The sequence below is a fragment of the Carassius carassius genome, chromosome 36 (genome assembly GCF_963082965.1).
Source record: "Carassius carassius chromosome 36, fCarCar2.1, whole genome shotgun sequence".
Classification (NCBI taxonomy): domain Eukaryota; kingdom Metazoa; phylum Chordata; class Actinopteri; order Cypriniformes; family Cyprinidae; genus Carassius; species Carassius carassius.
In genome coordinates, this window is record NC_081790.1 from 26,131,656 (window position 1) to 26,145,945 (window position 14,290).

General features: G+C 40.2%; 1 protein-coding gene across 1 annotated transcript; it reads right to left on the minus strand.

Moving 5' to 3' along the window:
* Positions 1–870: 870 nt before the first annotated feature.
* Positions 871–2,525, minus strand: LOC132116802 (POU domain, class 4, transcription factor 3-like). The gene is made up of 2 exons (XM_059525659.1): positions 2,379–2,525; positions 871–2,099 (listed from the first exon to the last, which is right to left on the minus strand). The coding sequence occupies exons 1-2, from the start codon at positions 2,472–2,474 to the stop codon at positions 1,197–1,199; spliced, it is 999 nt and encodes a 332-aa protein (XP_059381642.1). The 5' UTR covers positions 2,475–2,525; the 3' UTR covers positions 871–1,196.
* Positions 2,526–14,290: the final 11,765 nt, after the last annotated feature.

Sequence of the window (14,290 nt, forward strand, 5' to 3'; positions counted from 1 at the left end):
ATTAAAATAATAACACATGAATCAAACTCCCACAAAGGCTTTGAAAAAAATCAACAATTTATTAAATAACATTCAAAGTCACACATTTTGTAAAGTGAAGTTTAAACGTGAGAGTGTTTGCAGTGGCTACATTAATGCAAATCAAATAGCAGCATTCTTCATTACATCACCAGGATTTGCATATTATTATCATTTCAACTGATGATCGTTCACGAAAGAATTCCAGTTTGTGAGAATATGTGATTTCCACCATGATTGCATTCACACCTGACAAGAGATTCATTCAAACATTACAAACATTAGTACACATATCTCAAATGACATTTCATGTGACAGTAACAGAAGGAAGACCTTCTGCGCAAATTGTATAGTATACATTTTCAAATACCAAAAACACACGTACACACTTCAAAATATATTTTCACGTGTGATAATACTGAAACAAAGTTTTAGTAGCGGTTAATCTCCTGGAAATGCAATTAAAGTTTTATAATTTCGAAGCTTTTCAAAGGTTTTAGCAGTAGCTATTGCTTCGAAGAGTCCTTTAAATAATAATTTACATTATGACGTTACATAGTGCATGTTGTTGTAATTATTTTATAACCATAATATTGTGCAACCACAATCAGCTAAAAATTATTACACATTAAGTGCTACACAAGTGTTGCTTGCTTGTACAAATAGAAAGTAACACTGTAATGTAAATGAATCAGTTTTTTTTTATTAACTTTTTTTCCAAGTTTGTTTAAATGTTTAAACGGTGTGCGATTTATTCTGCCTTCGGTTGTATGAAAAAAAATATTTCAGTGATTTTCAGAACATAATCGTTTGTCGATCTCGCACAAACCAAAAATATTTTTTGCGCCACTTTTTGCTTTATTGATTTATGTAAATCCCGATTTTAATGCTCGTTGAAAGTGTTTGAACAACTTGTGTTGTTATGGTTTCCTCAGGCACACAAGCCACGACTTAATGAACTTTTAATGTAACTTTTGTCGTTACTGAAATGCTGCAAAAATGTGCAAATAAGATCATTTGACTTATTTATGAGAGAGGTCAAGCCTTTATTAGGGGTTCAGGACCCCTGGAATAATTCGCACACTGGTCCCATCATTTGGAGGTATAGGCTTCTCAAAAGAAAAGATTTAGATCCCTGCATTTGGTGTTCCTAAAATGTCTACTTTGCTCTACCAGCACTAGTGCACTGCCGAATATTTCATCCGTTTCTGTTTTTGCCGCTGATTACAGAACCAAACCCGAACCACGTTCTTCTTTAGATCCAACTTCTCTGCGATCGCCGCGATTTTCTCCGACGACGGTCGCGGCTGGATGGCAAAATACGCCTCGAGCGATCGCTTCTCGGGCGCCGCGATGGACGTGCGCTTTCGTTTCCTCTCGGCCCCGTTAAAAAGCTCCGGTTTTCCGTTCTTCTCCCGGTAAGCCGCCTCGGCCTCCTCCAGCCAGGCTTGGAGGACGTGTTTGAGAGCGATCATGTTGTTGTGGGACAGGGTTAGGGACTCGAACCTGCAGATGGTGCTTTGGCTGAGAGAGCCGACCCCTGGGATCTTCAGGTTGGCAAGGGCAGAGCCCACATCCGCCTGGGTCACTCCAAGCTTTATCCTCCGCTGCTTGAACCTCTCCGCGAACGCCTCCAGCTCTCTGGGATCGGACTCCACGTCGTTGATGCACGCCATCCCGTTGTGGACCGACAGGGTGTGCGGGTGACCCATGGCCATGGCTTGGTGCAAGTGACCCATTTGCAGGTGGTGCTGGTGGGCTTGAGTGGTCATCCCCGACGGGTCGGGCGGCGCACCCATGCCGCTGACCGATAAACTGGAGGAAATGTGGTCGAGCAGATCCCCGTCCAGGCTCTGGTGGCTGAGGTGGTGGTGGTGGTGGTGCGAGGGCAAGTTGGATGAAGGGTGGGATATGGGCACTGTGGACAAAGAGGAGGTGCAGGGCACGCTGCTCATGGTTTGGTAGGTGATGTCCGTCTTGAAAGGGTGACTCTTGCCGTGAGACGCGATGTCAGCCGCCGCCAGAGCTTCCGCGCGGGCCAGCAGACTCTCATCAAAGCCGCTGAATATATTGCCCTGGAGCTGCAAGCAAGAGCACGCATAGGGAAGTCAGTAGGGAATTGTGTCAACTCCGGATTAAAGAACATTCCCAAGCATCCTCCTCAAAGCACAGGTCATAAAAATTAATATGAAAGCAACAGCTTTTCTTGGATAGGCATGTGGGGGGGGGGGGGGGGGGGGGGGCGTGAGCTCAGAGGAAAGAAAGGCCGGGGAGGGAGGGATGGATGGATGCCGGGGCAACTCAAAACACCTCAAAGTGACAGAACGAAGACAATACGAGGAGTTTAGCGTGAGACGTACCTGCGGGGCAGGCAGGCACACCCGCCGCATGCCCTCGGAGCCCGGGTGCAACGCAGGGTGCATGGAGAAGTGCTGCTTGCCGTTCATGGCCATCATCTTCGTTGCGCACCTTGCAGGTGAGTGGACCTGACATGGAGGCGACGCGGCGCTCTGGCTCGACGCTCCTCGTGTGTGCTGTTTCCATTGGCAGCGCCTCCAGGGCTCTCCCCCCACCACCTCCACCCTCACACCGCCCTTCCACCTGCTCCTCTATTTAACTTACAAGTGGTCTGTGGCGCAAGTCTACTGCACCACAGGACAAAAAAAGTTTGACAGTATCTCAATACTTTACACTTCATCAGAGAAGGGATTGTTTTAAATGGGTAACACTATTCTCTATTAATTAGACTTTGTACTGTTACTTTGTAACATTTTTTTTCGGTAATTTCACGGATATTTGTTACAACGCAATGAAGTGCATATAGGATGTTGACTATTTATTAGTACATAGAAAGCAGTTATTAATGCCTTATTCTGCATGATCATATTCCAGATCTCTTCATCCTCCTTAATTAAATGCACAACTACCTTACAAGTGAGCAGTATCCTAAGTAGGAGTTTATTGAGAGGAAACTTTTAGTTAATAGTGAATATGTGTTCCCAAACACTTTAGTGTTACTTTTAAATCATATATGACATTTAACAGTTAATAATAATAATGATATATCTTTTTTTTTATTATTGTTTCAAATTAAATAATATTGTCATTTTAATTTCATATTAATGTCTTAAATGATTACATTTGTAATATATTGATATTGCTAATTTAAGTTTGATAATAATGCATTTTATTTTCATATCGAAAAACAGACAAATAATTTTCTAATAATAATAATCAATAATATTGTTAAATGTGTTAACTATATTAATATATTAAAAATAAGTGCCAAAATGATACTTATGTGTATGATTCTTAATTGTATTCTACAAATTATACCAATTATATATTACATGAAGGCTTTATTAAGAGTCTTACATCATAGGCTACATAATAATTGGCTATTTTTTTTTAATTCGTATACGTATATATCCAGAACTATCTCACATTTAGTGCAAGGAATACATCAAATGTGTAATCAAAGAACGGTTTTGTATATTTTCAATATTAGTAAGTCCATCATCTTGTAGATCATTAAAAATATGCGGTGGCCCGTGTTGTGTAAAATGTTTAGGGTATTTAAAAATGTTGTTCCTATTTTTTTGTCCTTAAAAAAAAAAAAATTCTACAGGAAATCTCCTTGGAAAATACCGATCACCCATATTAACTTGGGAGGAAAGTTGAGGCTCAAGATGAATGGCACAAACTTTCACCTTGGCTGACCCCCAATCTTCACTGACAGAGCTGCTCTCTCCTAACCTGCCCTAACAGCGTGAGCATTAAAAGTAAGCCCTCAGAAACACTTTGACAGCGCTATTAAATGTACAGATTCACCCAGCTGTTGTCCTTTGTTATCAAAGTGAAATGAATGATGTGTAACTCTATTAGAATGAATCATACACAAGAGTTAAACTAGCAAAAGAAAGTCATTAAATAATATCAGATACATAATTTACATACATTTTAGAGTGATGGAACATTTTATATGAACACCACTGAACCTCTCTAGCAAGGCTCCTCCAACTCAAAGTGGGTCAGTAAATGAATGTCATTGCTGTTGGTAACTGGAAGTAAACCCCTGTTCTCCCTCCATGGCTTTTTGACGTGGTGAGCATGCTGCTGGCTGCAGAAAGAGAAGCCAGGCAGTGCAGTGACACAGATGCACCATCTGATCCCATCCACCTCTCCTGTTCCCCCAGACGCTCAATTATTTATCCGCTATGTGGCGGGCATCCATTACCTCTCTGCCATTTTCTCATTCATTACGCAAATTAACAGTGTGTACTTTTTTTTTTTTAAGTCTTGGCAAAATTATAAACATGTCTTGTTTTGCCAACAGTGTCATGATATTCCCAATCTTGTTTATGATACCTTTTATGATAAAGTCACACCCCTATCCTTCTCAAGATAAAGTTTCAACTCATGAATATTTTACAAGCATAACCTAAAAATGCATTCATAGCTCATCGGTTCATCTTGTTTTACATGAACGCTTACTTTTACGTACTGTGAGCGAAATCTTGAGTTGAGGATCAAAATAAATGTTTTGTTTATTCTGGTACTTTTTATTTGTGAGTTTTAACAATCATGGTCAAAAGTTACTTGAATTAAAAAAATAAATAATAATAAAAAAAGTACATTTAACAATGTATACGACATATAAACAAACATGATAAAAAGATATAAATTGATAGTAATGGGTCAATGACATGGTGCATCTTTCTCCTTCATTGGGACAACAAACTTTTAGCTTCGCAAAAGCTGGAGCTACGTTTCACTTTGTATGGATGACATGATGCACATGGTCAAATAATGAATGTATACAATTTTCCATGTAATTTATGTAATACTGCTTTTATACATTGGGTAAATAAACAACAAGTTAATATTAACTTTTTTATTTTTGTATTTTACAATGGAAACATTTTGTCAACAACAAAGTCACAGCATAATTCATATTTTTACTCAAATTGCTTGAGTAAATGATTCAAATAACTTTTTCATACAGACGATGGTTGCACCGAAATTGCTAGGTACCCTTAAAAGAGCATGATCTATGAAGTACCTTGTGAAGTATATAATTCAGACAAACTTCATTCCTCATATTGTCATATTACCAGCCTAAGTTGCATATCTTCAGTCATTCACAAATCCTCCCCCATGGGCTCATGGGAAAGTAAAGTGGCCTCTTTAGAATCACACCAGTTGTAGTAACGCATGCAGGTAATTTTTGTCTACTCTGTTATGAATACAACTAAATTGTTATAATAACAATTCAAAGATTAACACTATTAGTAAAAAAAATACTTTTTACATTTAAAAGTATTAATTAATTAAAATAAATTGTTACTATTTAATTACTTTTTAATATTATTTCCAATGTTGAATAAAGTTATTAGATTACATTACAATATTGTGTTACTAGCTAAAAAGTATCTAATCCCGATGAAAAAGTAACTCAGATATTTTCTTGTAAATTAAAATGTAATGTGTTAATTTACTAGTTAATTAAGGGGAATTAACATGACATTGTGACATCATGTATGTGCGTATTACATGTATTTGCGTAGGCATGTAATGTTTCTGTATAAAGTGACATTGCTAACTGTTGGTCTGGCATGAATAATACAGCCTTTTAAGCAGATCCTTGTGAACAGGGATCATTTTTTTACATTGTTGTCACCTGTACCCAAAACATTTCAGAAGCACAAAGGAAAACCTTTTGGCATGTAAAAGCAAGGAAATTTTAAAGGGATACTCCATCCCAAAATGAAAATGTTGTCATTAATCACTTACCCCCATGTCGTTCCAAACCCGTAAAAGCTTCGTTTATCATCGGAAAACAATTTAAGATATTTTGGAGATACACTGGGAGGCTTGTGACTGTCCCATAAACTGCTAAGTAAATTACACTGTCAAGGTCCAGAAAAGTATGAAAAGCATGATCAAAATAGTCCATCTGCCATCAGCAGTTCAACTGTAATGTTATGAACCGACGAGAATACTTTTTGTACACGTATAAATCAAACATTTTGTAGTGTATGAGCTGAACGTATTCTCCAAAATTGTGCTACAGTGATGTGGGATGACTCAGTGGAGACAAATTGTTGAATAAAGTCATTATTTTTGTAATATTCATATACAGTCAGTGTTGGGAAAGTTCACTTTCTACATGAACTTGTTCAAAGTTCAATTCACAAATTTTAAAATGAACTAGTTCAGTTCATAGTTCAAACTACAAAATTTTGAACTAAAGTTCACAGTTCTAAAAATGAACTAGTTCATAGTTCTTTTTTTTCCATAGCCTACGTTGCTGCGAGCTATTGTTTTTCAAAATTATTGCCACAGCCCATATAGAATCACAGACAGCAATTATTTTATCAGTTTTAACAATGAAGCTATGCGTCAGATTTCATCTTCATATCCAATTTTGAATCCTTATCCAACCATGGCTTACATTAGCATTGAGGGGACAGCATTTCCCCATTGTTGCTTTAATGCTTTGTCTCCCATTCTCACCGACCTTGTCATAAACATCATAAAATTATTTTACATGATCATACGCCTTCTTGCTACATGCTGCTGTCGTTTGCTGTTTTTTTTTGATGACGCGTCACGCATGCGGCGGACGGCGGTGCGACACTGGTGGTTGGTGTTGCCAGATTGGGTGTTTTTCCGCTACATATTAAGACCCGTTTACGGTGTGTTTTAGCCGGACTTTCGCCTGGAAGGCTCTATAGAAATCTGGCACCCTATTGAACGAAGTTAACCTGAGAGAGCGTGCCGTTCACAGACACCAGAATGAACGAGTTCACAGTAACGTTCATCAGGCAGTAATACAGCACGTTCAGTTCACGTTCGCCCAAAATATGAACGAGTTCATGAACTATCGTTCAATGAACGCGTTCAGGCACAACACTGTATACAGTACAAAAAAAGTATTATTTTCGCTTCATAACGTTAAGGTTGAACCACTGATGGCAGATGGATTATTTTGATGATGCTTTTCATACTTTTCTGGGCCTTGTCAGTGTTATTTACTTGGCAGTAAATGGGACAGTCACAAGCCTCACGGTTTTTATCCAAAATATCTTAATTTGTGTTTGGAAGACGAACAGGGCTTTAATGGATCTGGAACGACATGGGGGTAAGCGATTAATAACAACATTTTCATTTTGGGGTTGAGTATCCCTTTAAAAACATATACCCTACAGTGGAAAGGAAAGGAAAGGAAAGGAAAGGAAAAATTTGTGGAGTAAAAATAAATAATTGTTTTTAAAAACTGAAACAAATGTTTTTGCGTTAAAAGGAACAATCAGGTCATGATGACATATACCACAGACAAACTAAACAAACACATTATCAGACGGGTTGAATGGTGACCATGTATCACTGGGCCTTGACAGTCAAACCACCTGACTGATGCTTCTGTAGCATCAGGTTTCACATTGCATGCGTGGAAAGATCAGCCTCACCGTGTCTCCACAAGTCTCTCACTCTGATAGCCGTGCATCTGCCCACATCATCTCAAAACCTCCCATTGTCATCTAAAAACAGATCCATTATTTAAGGGTTGCAATGGTATTTGTGGGCTTCTCATCATCCGGCAACAGCATGGCACTGATTTCAGGTGACATGTTTTATTGATATGGTTTTGGTGAGATGTGACAGGAGTTTGCTCTTCTGCAGGCATTATAGCTCCGATCCACAGAACGACCTCGCCGTCATCATCGGTGTGTTTGCTCCATCCATTTCCATTCGTATCCAGGCTCTAAGCGTGCTTTGAGTGCTTTGCAGCAGCAAAGGATGAGAGAATGACGAGTTGGTAAAGTTGGTGGTTGACGTGCCGTCCCACTGGGAAATCAACACTGCTTGCATTAAATCAAATCGACTCTGAGTGTTTTTCACTTGGCTTCCCAAAGTAAGGGATGGCTGTGCATTATTCATAAGCATTTGAATATGTCAAAACCACTGAAGCCAAATTAACTTTTACACTGTGAGGGAAGGTTGGGTAAGAAGGGTGGGATATGTTGGACAAATATAAGGCAGCAAAACCCAATGTTATTTATGAGCAGCAACCAGCCGGAAATTAAATTATTATTATTTTTTTTTTAATTATTTAGAATCCTGAACAATATGACAAATCGGAATGTGACTGTGATTTTGCCGTGTAGAATGTAAACAATATTTCTGTCAACCAATAAGCTCTGCACTTTTTCTTTGTTTCTACTTTCAATTATATTTACATATATAATGGTTTATAGTATTTAATAGTCATAAATTACACAGTCTACATTAAATTGACTTTTTCATTATATATGTTCAGGTCCAGTTCATCTCCAGTTTCTTATCAAACATTATCTGTAATAATAATAATAATAATAAAAAATGGTTTTCACAACAGGTAAAAACATAATAAATGTGTAATATAGTGCATTTATTTAGCAACATTAATTTATAGCTCAAATTAAATTTAAAAAGTGATTTAGTTATTAGTATTATGATTTTTTTGTATGCTATAACAGAACAGTATTTTGAAATTGTCTTTAAATGTCTATCAAGAGGAATAGTAAGTTAATAATTAATAATTATAAGTTCATAATAATAATAATAATTATAATAATAATGTGAACACACACAAAAAATAGCTTTTACTAAGATTAGCCAACTACTATTCAGCTGCTAGTTAATGCAAATATCTAATCAGCCAATCACATGGCAGCATTTACGCATGTAGACATGGCAAACACAATCTGCTAAAGTTCAGACTTTAGAGACTGTTGAGCTGATAGAAAGACAACACTAACTCAAATAACGACTTGTTACAACCGTGGTCTGCAGAAGAACATTTCTGACACACAGATGGGAGTCAGCAGCAGAAGACCACACTGGGTGCCACAGCTGTCAACTAAGAACCAGAAACTGAGGCTACAATATGCATAAACTCACCAAAAGTGGACAATAGAAGATTGTTAAAGGTTTGCTTGGTCTGATGAGTCTTGATTTCTGCTGAGACATTTGAATGGTAGAGTTATATTTGGGTATAAACAACATGAAAGCCTGGATCCTGCCTTGTATCAAAGGTTGTATCAAAATCATTGAGAATCATTTAAACACAGCCTACCTGAGTATTGTTGCTGACTGTATCCCTCAGTTTATGGCCACAGTGAACCCATCTTGTGATGATTACGTTCAGCAGGATAACGAACTTATAGTGTCACATAGTTCAAATCAAAATAAAAACATTATTAAAAACATAAAGTAAAAACATAGTTCAAATCAAATTCATCTCTATATATATATATATATATATATATATATATATATATATATATATATATAAATATATATATATATTCTTTTTTTTTTTTCAAAATAAAACAGAACTCAAAAACAATCATTTAGAACATCTTAACTATATATATTGTTATAGGAGGAACCAACGACAGACACAGTGGGCGTGGCGTCAGGCCTAGGAGAGGCTTTTATCAACAGAAAATAAAATAAAAGAGGAAATAAACGTGGCCAAGGGGGGAGAGTGTCCAAAAATAAACAGGGGCTTTGGTGTCCTCGTCGTGCTGTGGGGTTCGTGTGGGTCGGGCAGTGTTCATGGAGGAAGGGTCTAGGTAAGGGGCGGAGTCCGGCGGCTCACGTCTCTGGTGGCGCGTGAATCCCTCAACGCACCCTTCCTGGACCCACGAGGACACCAGTGTGCATGCAAGGGGAAGAGACCGGTCTCTCGAGGAGAGGCGCGTTGGGCTCTTAAACAGCGACGGTGATGAGGCTCCATCCACATCAGGTGTGCCCCATTACACGCCGCTAGCCCTGGCTCATCCAGCACCCCTCCTGTCACACACTCACTCCTGTCGGGAGCCTGGTGAAGGGCGGCGATTTAGGACGGGGTGCCGATGATAATCAGGGAGGAGGCAGCTGACTCGTCACATTCCCCCTCCCAAGCTCATCAAGAGAATGCTAAGAGTGTGCAAAGCAGTAATCAAATCAAAAGATGGCTACTTTGAAGAACCTACAATATGACATATATATATATATATGTGTGTGTGTGTGTGTGTGTGTGTGTGTGTGTATGTGTGTGTGTGTGTGTGTGTGTGTGTGTGTGTGTGTGTGAAAGCAAAACAACTCAGACAAGACAAACTACCAATACATCATATTAGCTGATATTATGGAAATACAAAATGCTCATCAGTACAACCCAAAAAGTCTGTTTTAGAGTGGATTAGACGTGAGATAATCCAATGGTGTCAGTTCCATCAACACTTTTTTTCCATCCTTTCACAGAAGGGGGTTTGTCGATTACCCAGTGCAAAAGAATATTTCCCTTTCGAATGTTCACTTCACGTTTTGTATGGGGTAAACTCCAGTTTACTCTGTTACTGAATTTCTGATTTGTTCATGTTTGTGTAACTGCACAAACCAATGGCGCTTTAGCCAGCCAGAAGTGGCGAAGCCAATGTGAATATAAGTCGGCTTGCAGCGTCATTTCATCAGAATCTTTTCCTTCAGCAACGAGGATCATCTCTTTGCTGACTCTGCAAAAAGCCAAAGAAAGAGAAAGAAACTTAACCCGCTCAGTGCCGTCGAAGATCCCTGGCAGAGGATGAGTCTCCCCTGTGGCCATCTGGCACTTTCTAAAAGAGCAAATTAGAGCAAATTTCCACTGAGCATTGTTGCAAAAGATGCGCTGTGAGTGCAGCTCGTTGAAGATGGGCACAGCAAGATTGTCGCTTGCGCTTGCTGACAGCTCATGTTCTCATTGTGAGAATACGAGTTGGTCCAGTCTCCATTCGTGTATTGCCTTCTTTACTGAAGAGAGTACCTCCGGCTCTGCTCTTCCATTTTCTCACTCTCCTAAGAGAAAGAAACAGCTAGCAGTGGCTCTCTGTCAATGGGTGCGAGTGGTGTAATGACGGCCCAGTGCCAGCGTGCCCCTCTTTCTCCACTCCGGCTCATCGCACCGGTGTACTTCGCATGAGAGGATCAATGCTCCTCCTCTACAGCTTGGTTTCCTTTGGCGCTTCTGGGGAAAAGATTGCTGTCGACAACTTGATGTCCTTGATGGCTCAATTCAACGCTACGAGCCTGAAGCCCTCCCTTCATAACAACCATCGTGGCTGAAACCGGCCAACGAGCTGATCCGTGTTCTCTTCAAGGTGGTGGAGGATCTGGGTCTCGAGTGGTTGGCTCCAGATGAGCCTTTTAGACGAGTGGTTCCTGCTAGCGGTCTGCCCAGTTCTTGGCTACAGTTCATGAAGGAATGTGCACAGCGATTGATTTGGCTCTGTGCACTACAAAAAAACATAGCTAAGGCTATCAGCAAGACCATGGCCAGCCTGGTATGATTATGCTTAACACCATTGGATGCAATTCCAGCTGACATCCTATGCAAGCCGAGGAAACGAGGAAGACGAGGAGGGGCACGCGCCAGGCTTCGGAGGCGTCCTTTTAAACCCCCCCCTTCCCTCAGTCGTGATGGCTAATGTACAATCTCTCCGGAACAAGATGGACATTTTACACGCTAGATGCCAAGGGGAAAAATCTTTTCAGGGGCTTGCATCATCGCGCTGTCCGAGACTTGGCTGAAGGACTCCATTCCCGATGAAGAAGTTAGGTTGGATAACTTCACCATCATCCGGGTGGACCGAACGAGTGATTCCAGTAAGGAAAGGGGTGGGGGTGTCTGTGTTTATGTTAATAACCGGTGGTGCAATAACATCAAGACCCATGATAGGGTCTGCACACCTGACATTGAAATGCTGACTGTTTCGCTTCGTCCGTACTATCTCCCTCGGGAATTTTCCACGCTGGTTATCAGCTGTGTTTATATTTCTCCTGGTGCTAATACCAATGCGGCAGCTGAGCTAGCAGCCCAGAATGTTTATGTTATGCTGAATAAATACCCTGAGACTCCGGTGTTTATTATGGGGGATTTTAATAGCTGCAAACTTGACAGTGTCCTCCCATCCTTTAAGCAGTATGTTGATTCCCCCACTAGAAAAAATAATGTGTTAGATCTGTGCTACGGGAACATAAACAATGCTTATACTGCTAGCGTGCAGCCTCCATTAGGCTCCGTGGATCACAACATCATCTTTTTGCTCCCGCAATATAGACAATTGTTGAAGAGAGAAAAGCCAGCTACATACAGCATCACCCAGTGGACAGAGGATACAACTGCACAACTTCAAGGGTCATTTGCATGTACAGACTGGAGTATTTTTGACGGCGACCTTGATAAAAAAAAACGGAAATAATAACTGACTACATCAAGTTTTGCATGGCAACTAGTATTCCAGTCAAAACTGTTAAAAGATATCCCAACTCGAGACCATGGATGACTGGCCAAATAAAACTCAAACTCAAAGAGAAACAACAAGCATTTAATTGCAAAGAGTGGCTTTCACTGAGAGACATTAATCGCTCTGTGAAAAATGAAATCAAAAAGGCAAAACTTGCCTATAAGGACAAATTAGAAAAGGATTTCAGTAGTATGAACACCAGGCAGGCTTTTCAGAAGGTGAAGACACTCACTGGAACCACTTCAAATGCCAGCATTCCTACATCTACTGATCTCAGCTCGTTTGCCAAAGACCTGAACAAATTATATGCCAGGTTTGATACTCTAAATTGCACCATTGAATGTGAAAGAATGCTCAGGAGCCTACCCACTCCTGAAGAGCCACATTGTGCCCCATTAACGGTGGGAGATGTCCACCAGCAGCTCAGGAGGTGCCACACTGGAAAGGCCCCTGGCCCAGATGGAATCACCGGGAGGCTGCTCAAGAACTGTGCCTTGGAGTTATCTGTCCTTCATTCACTTTTTAAAGAGTCACTACAGACAGCAACTGTCCCCCCCCTCTGGAAAACTGCCACTATTATTCCTGTACCCAAAAGATCTTGTCCCTGTGAACTGAATCATTACAGACCAGTAGCACTTACCTCTATAATAGCAAAATGTTCTGAGAAACTGGTATTAAACAATATCCTTCCGGTTGTCGGCCCACAGCTGGATCCTTACCAGTTTGCCTACAGGGCCAAAAGAGGAACAGAGGATGCTGTTGCATGCCTTCTTCATACTCTCCTCCAACATCTGGATTCTCCTGGCCATTATGCCAGGATTCTTTTCATAGACTTCAGTTCCGCCTTTAATACGATACAACGTCACCTCATGATAACTAAACTCCAACAACTTCACGTGCCAACTCTTTTTATCCACTGGATTTATAATTTTCTCAGTGACAGATCACAGGCAGTAAGGGTGGGTAGTATAACATCCTCCACCATTACTGTCAACACTGGAGCCCCCCAAGGCTGTGTCCTCAGTCCGTTCCTTTACACATTATATACTGACGACTGCCGTAGTTCTTCTGACATGACAAAGTATTTCAAATACTCGGATGACACAGCCATACTCGCCCCCCTTAACGGTACGGAATCAGTCACAGCATATCACCAATCTGTTGCCAATTTCACCCAATGGTGTACAGATAGTCATCTCCTTCTTAACATTATTAAAACAAAGGAACTTATCCTGGACACGCGCCAAAAATCCTCCACTGCTCACTGCCATATCTCCATCAAGGGCCAGTCAGTGGACATTGTGGACAGCTTCAGGTACCTTGGCATTATTTTGGACGATAAATTGAGTTTTCACCATCACACCACAGACATTCACAGGCGCTTCCAACAGAGACTATCTGTCATACGTAAACTCAGAACTCTTTCAGTCAAACCACATCTTCTTCTGCTTTTGTACCGTAGCATCATTGAACCCGTCCTTCTATACTGTGCCACCTGCTATTTCACTATGCTTTCTCTCACTAATAGGAACAAGCTTCTTAGAATCACTAAGACTTCTTCAAAAATAATTGGTCTTCCCACACCCAACTTGCCGGCTCTCATTGATGCTGCTACCATTCGCAGAGCAAATACCATCATACAAAACCCCAGCCACCCTCTTAACTCATGTTTCACCCTTCTTCCCTCAGGTCGCAAATATATACAACTGCCTCATAAAAAATCACGACTAGGGAAAAGCTTTGTAATTTCAGCAATAAGAGCGCTGAATTTACAGAAAGCCTAATCTACTCATGTGTACAAAATTCTGTGTTGTACGTGTATGTTATGAGTGTTGAATGTTACTTTTGGTACGGACTGTGGAAACAAATTTCCTCTATTGAGGACAATAAAGAATTAATAAAAAAAACTGTAACCAGAAGGTCTGATAGGAAATCTGCAAATTCTTTTAAGAATTCTGTAT

Bases quoted from the DNA above. Each gene is read 5' to 3' on its own strand.
- LOC132116802 (XM_059525659.1), bottom strand. From the start codon at position 2,474: ATGATGGCCATGAACGGCAAGCAGCACTTCTCCATGCACCCTGCGTTG. The intron at 2,100-2,378 runs GTACGTCTCACG...TCTTGCTTGCAG, and splicing joins TGTGCCTGCCTGCCCCGCAG to CTCCAGGGCAATATATTCAG.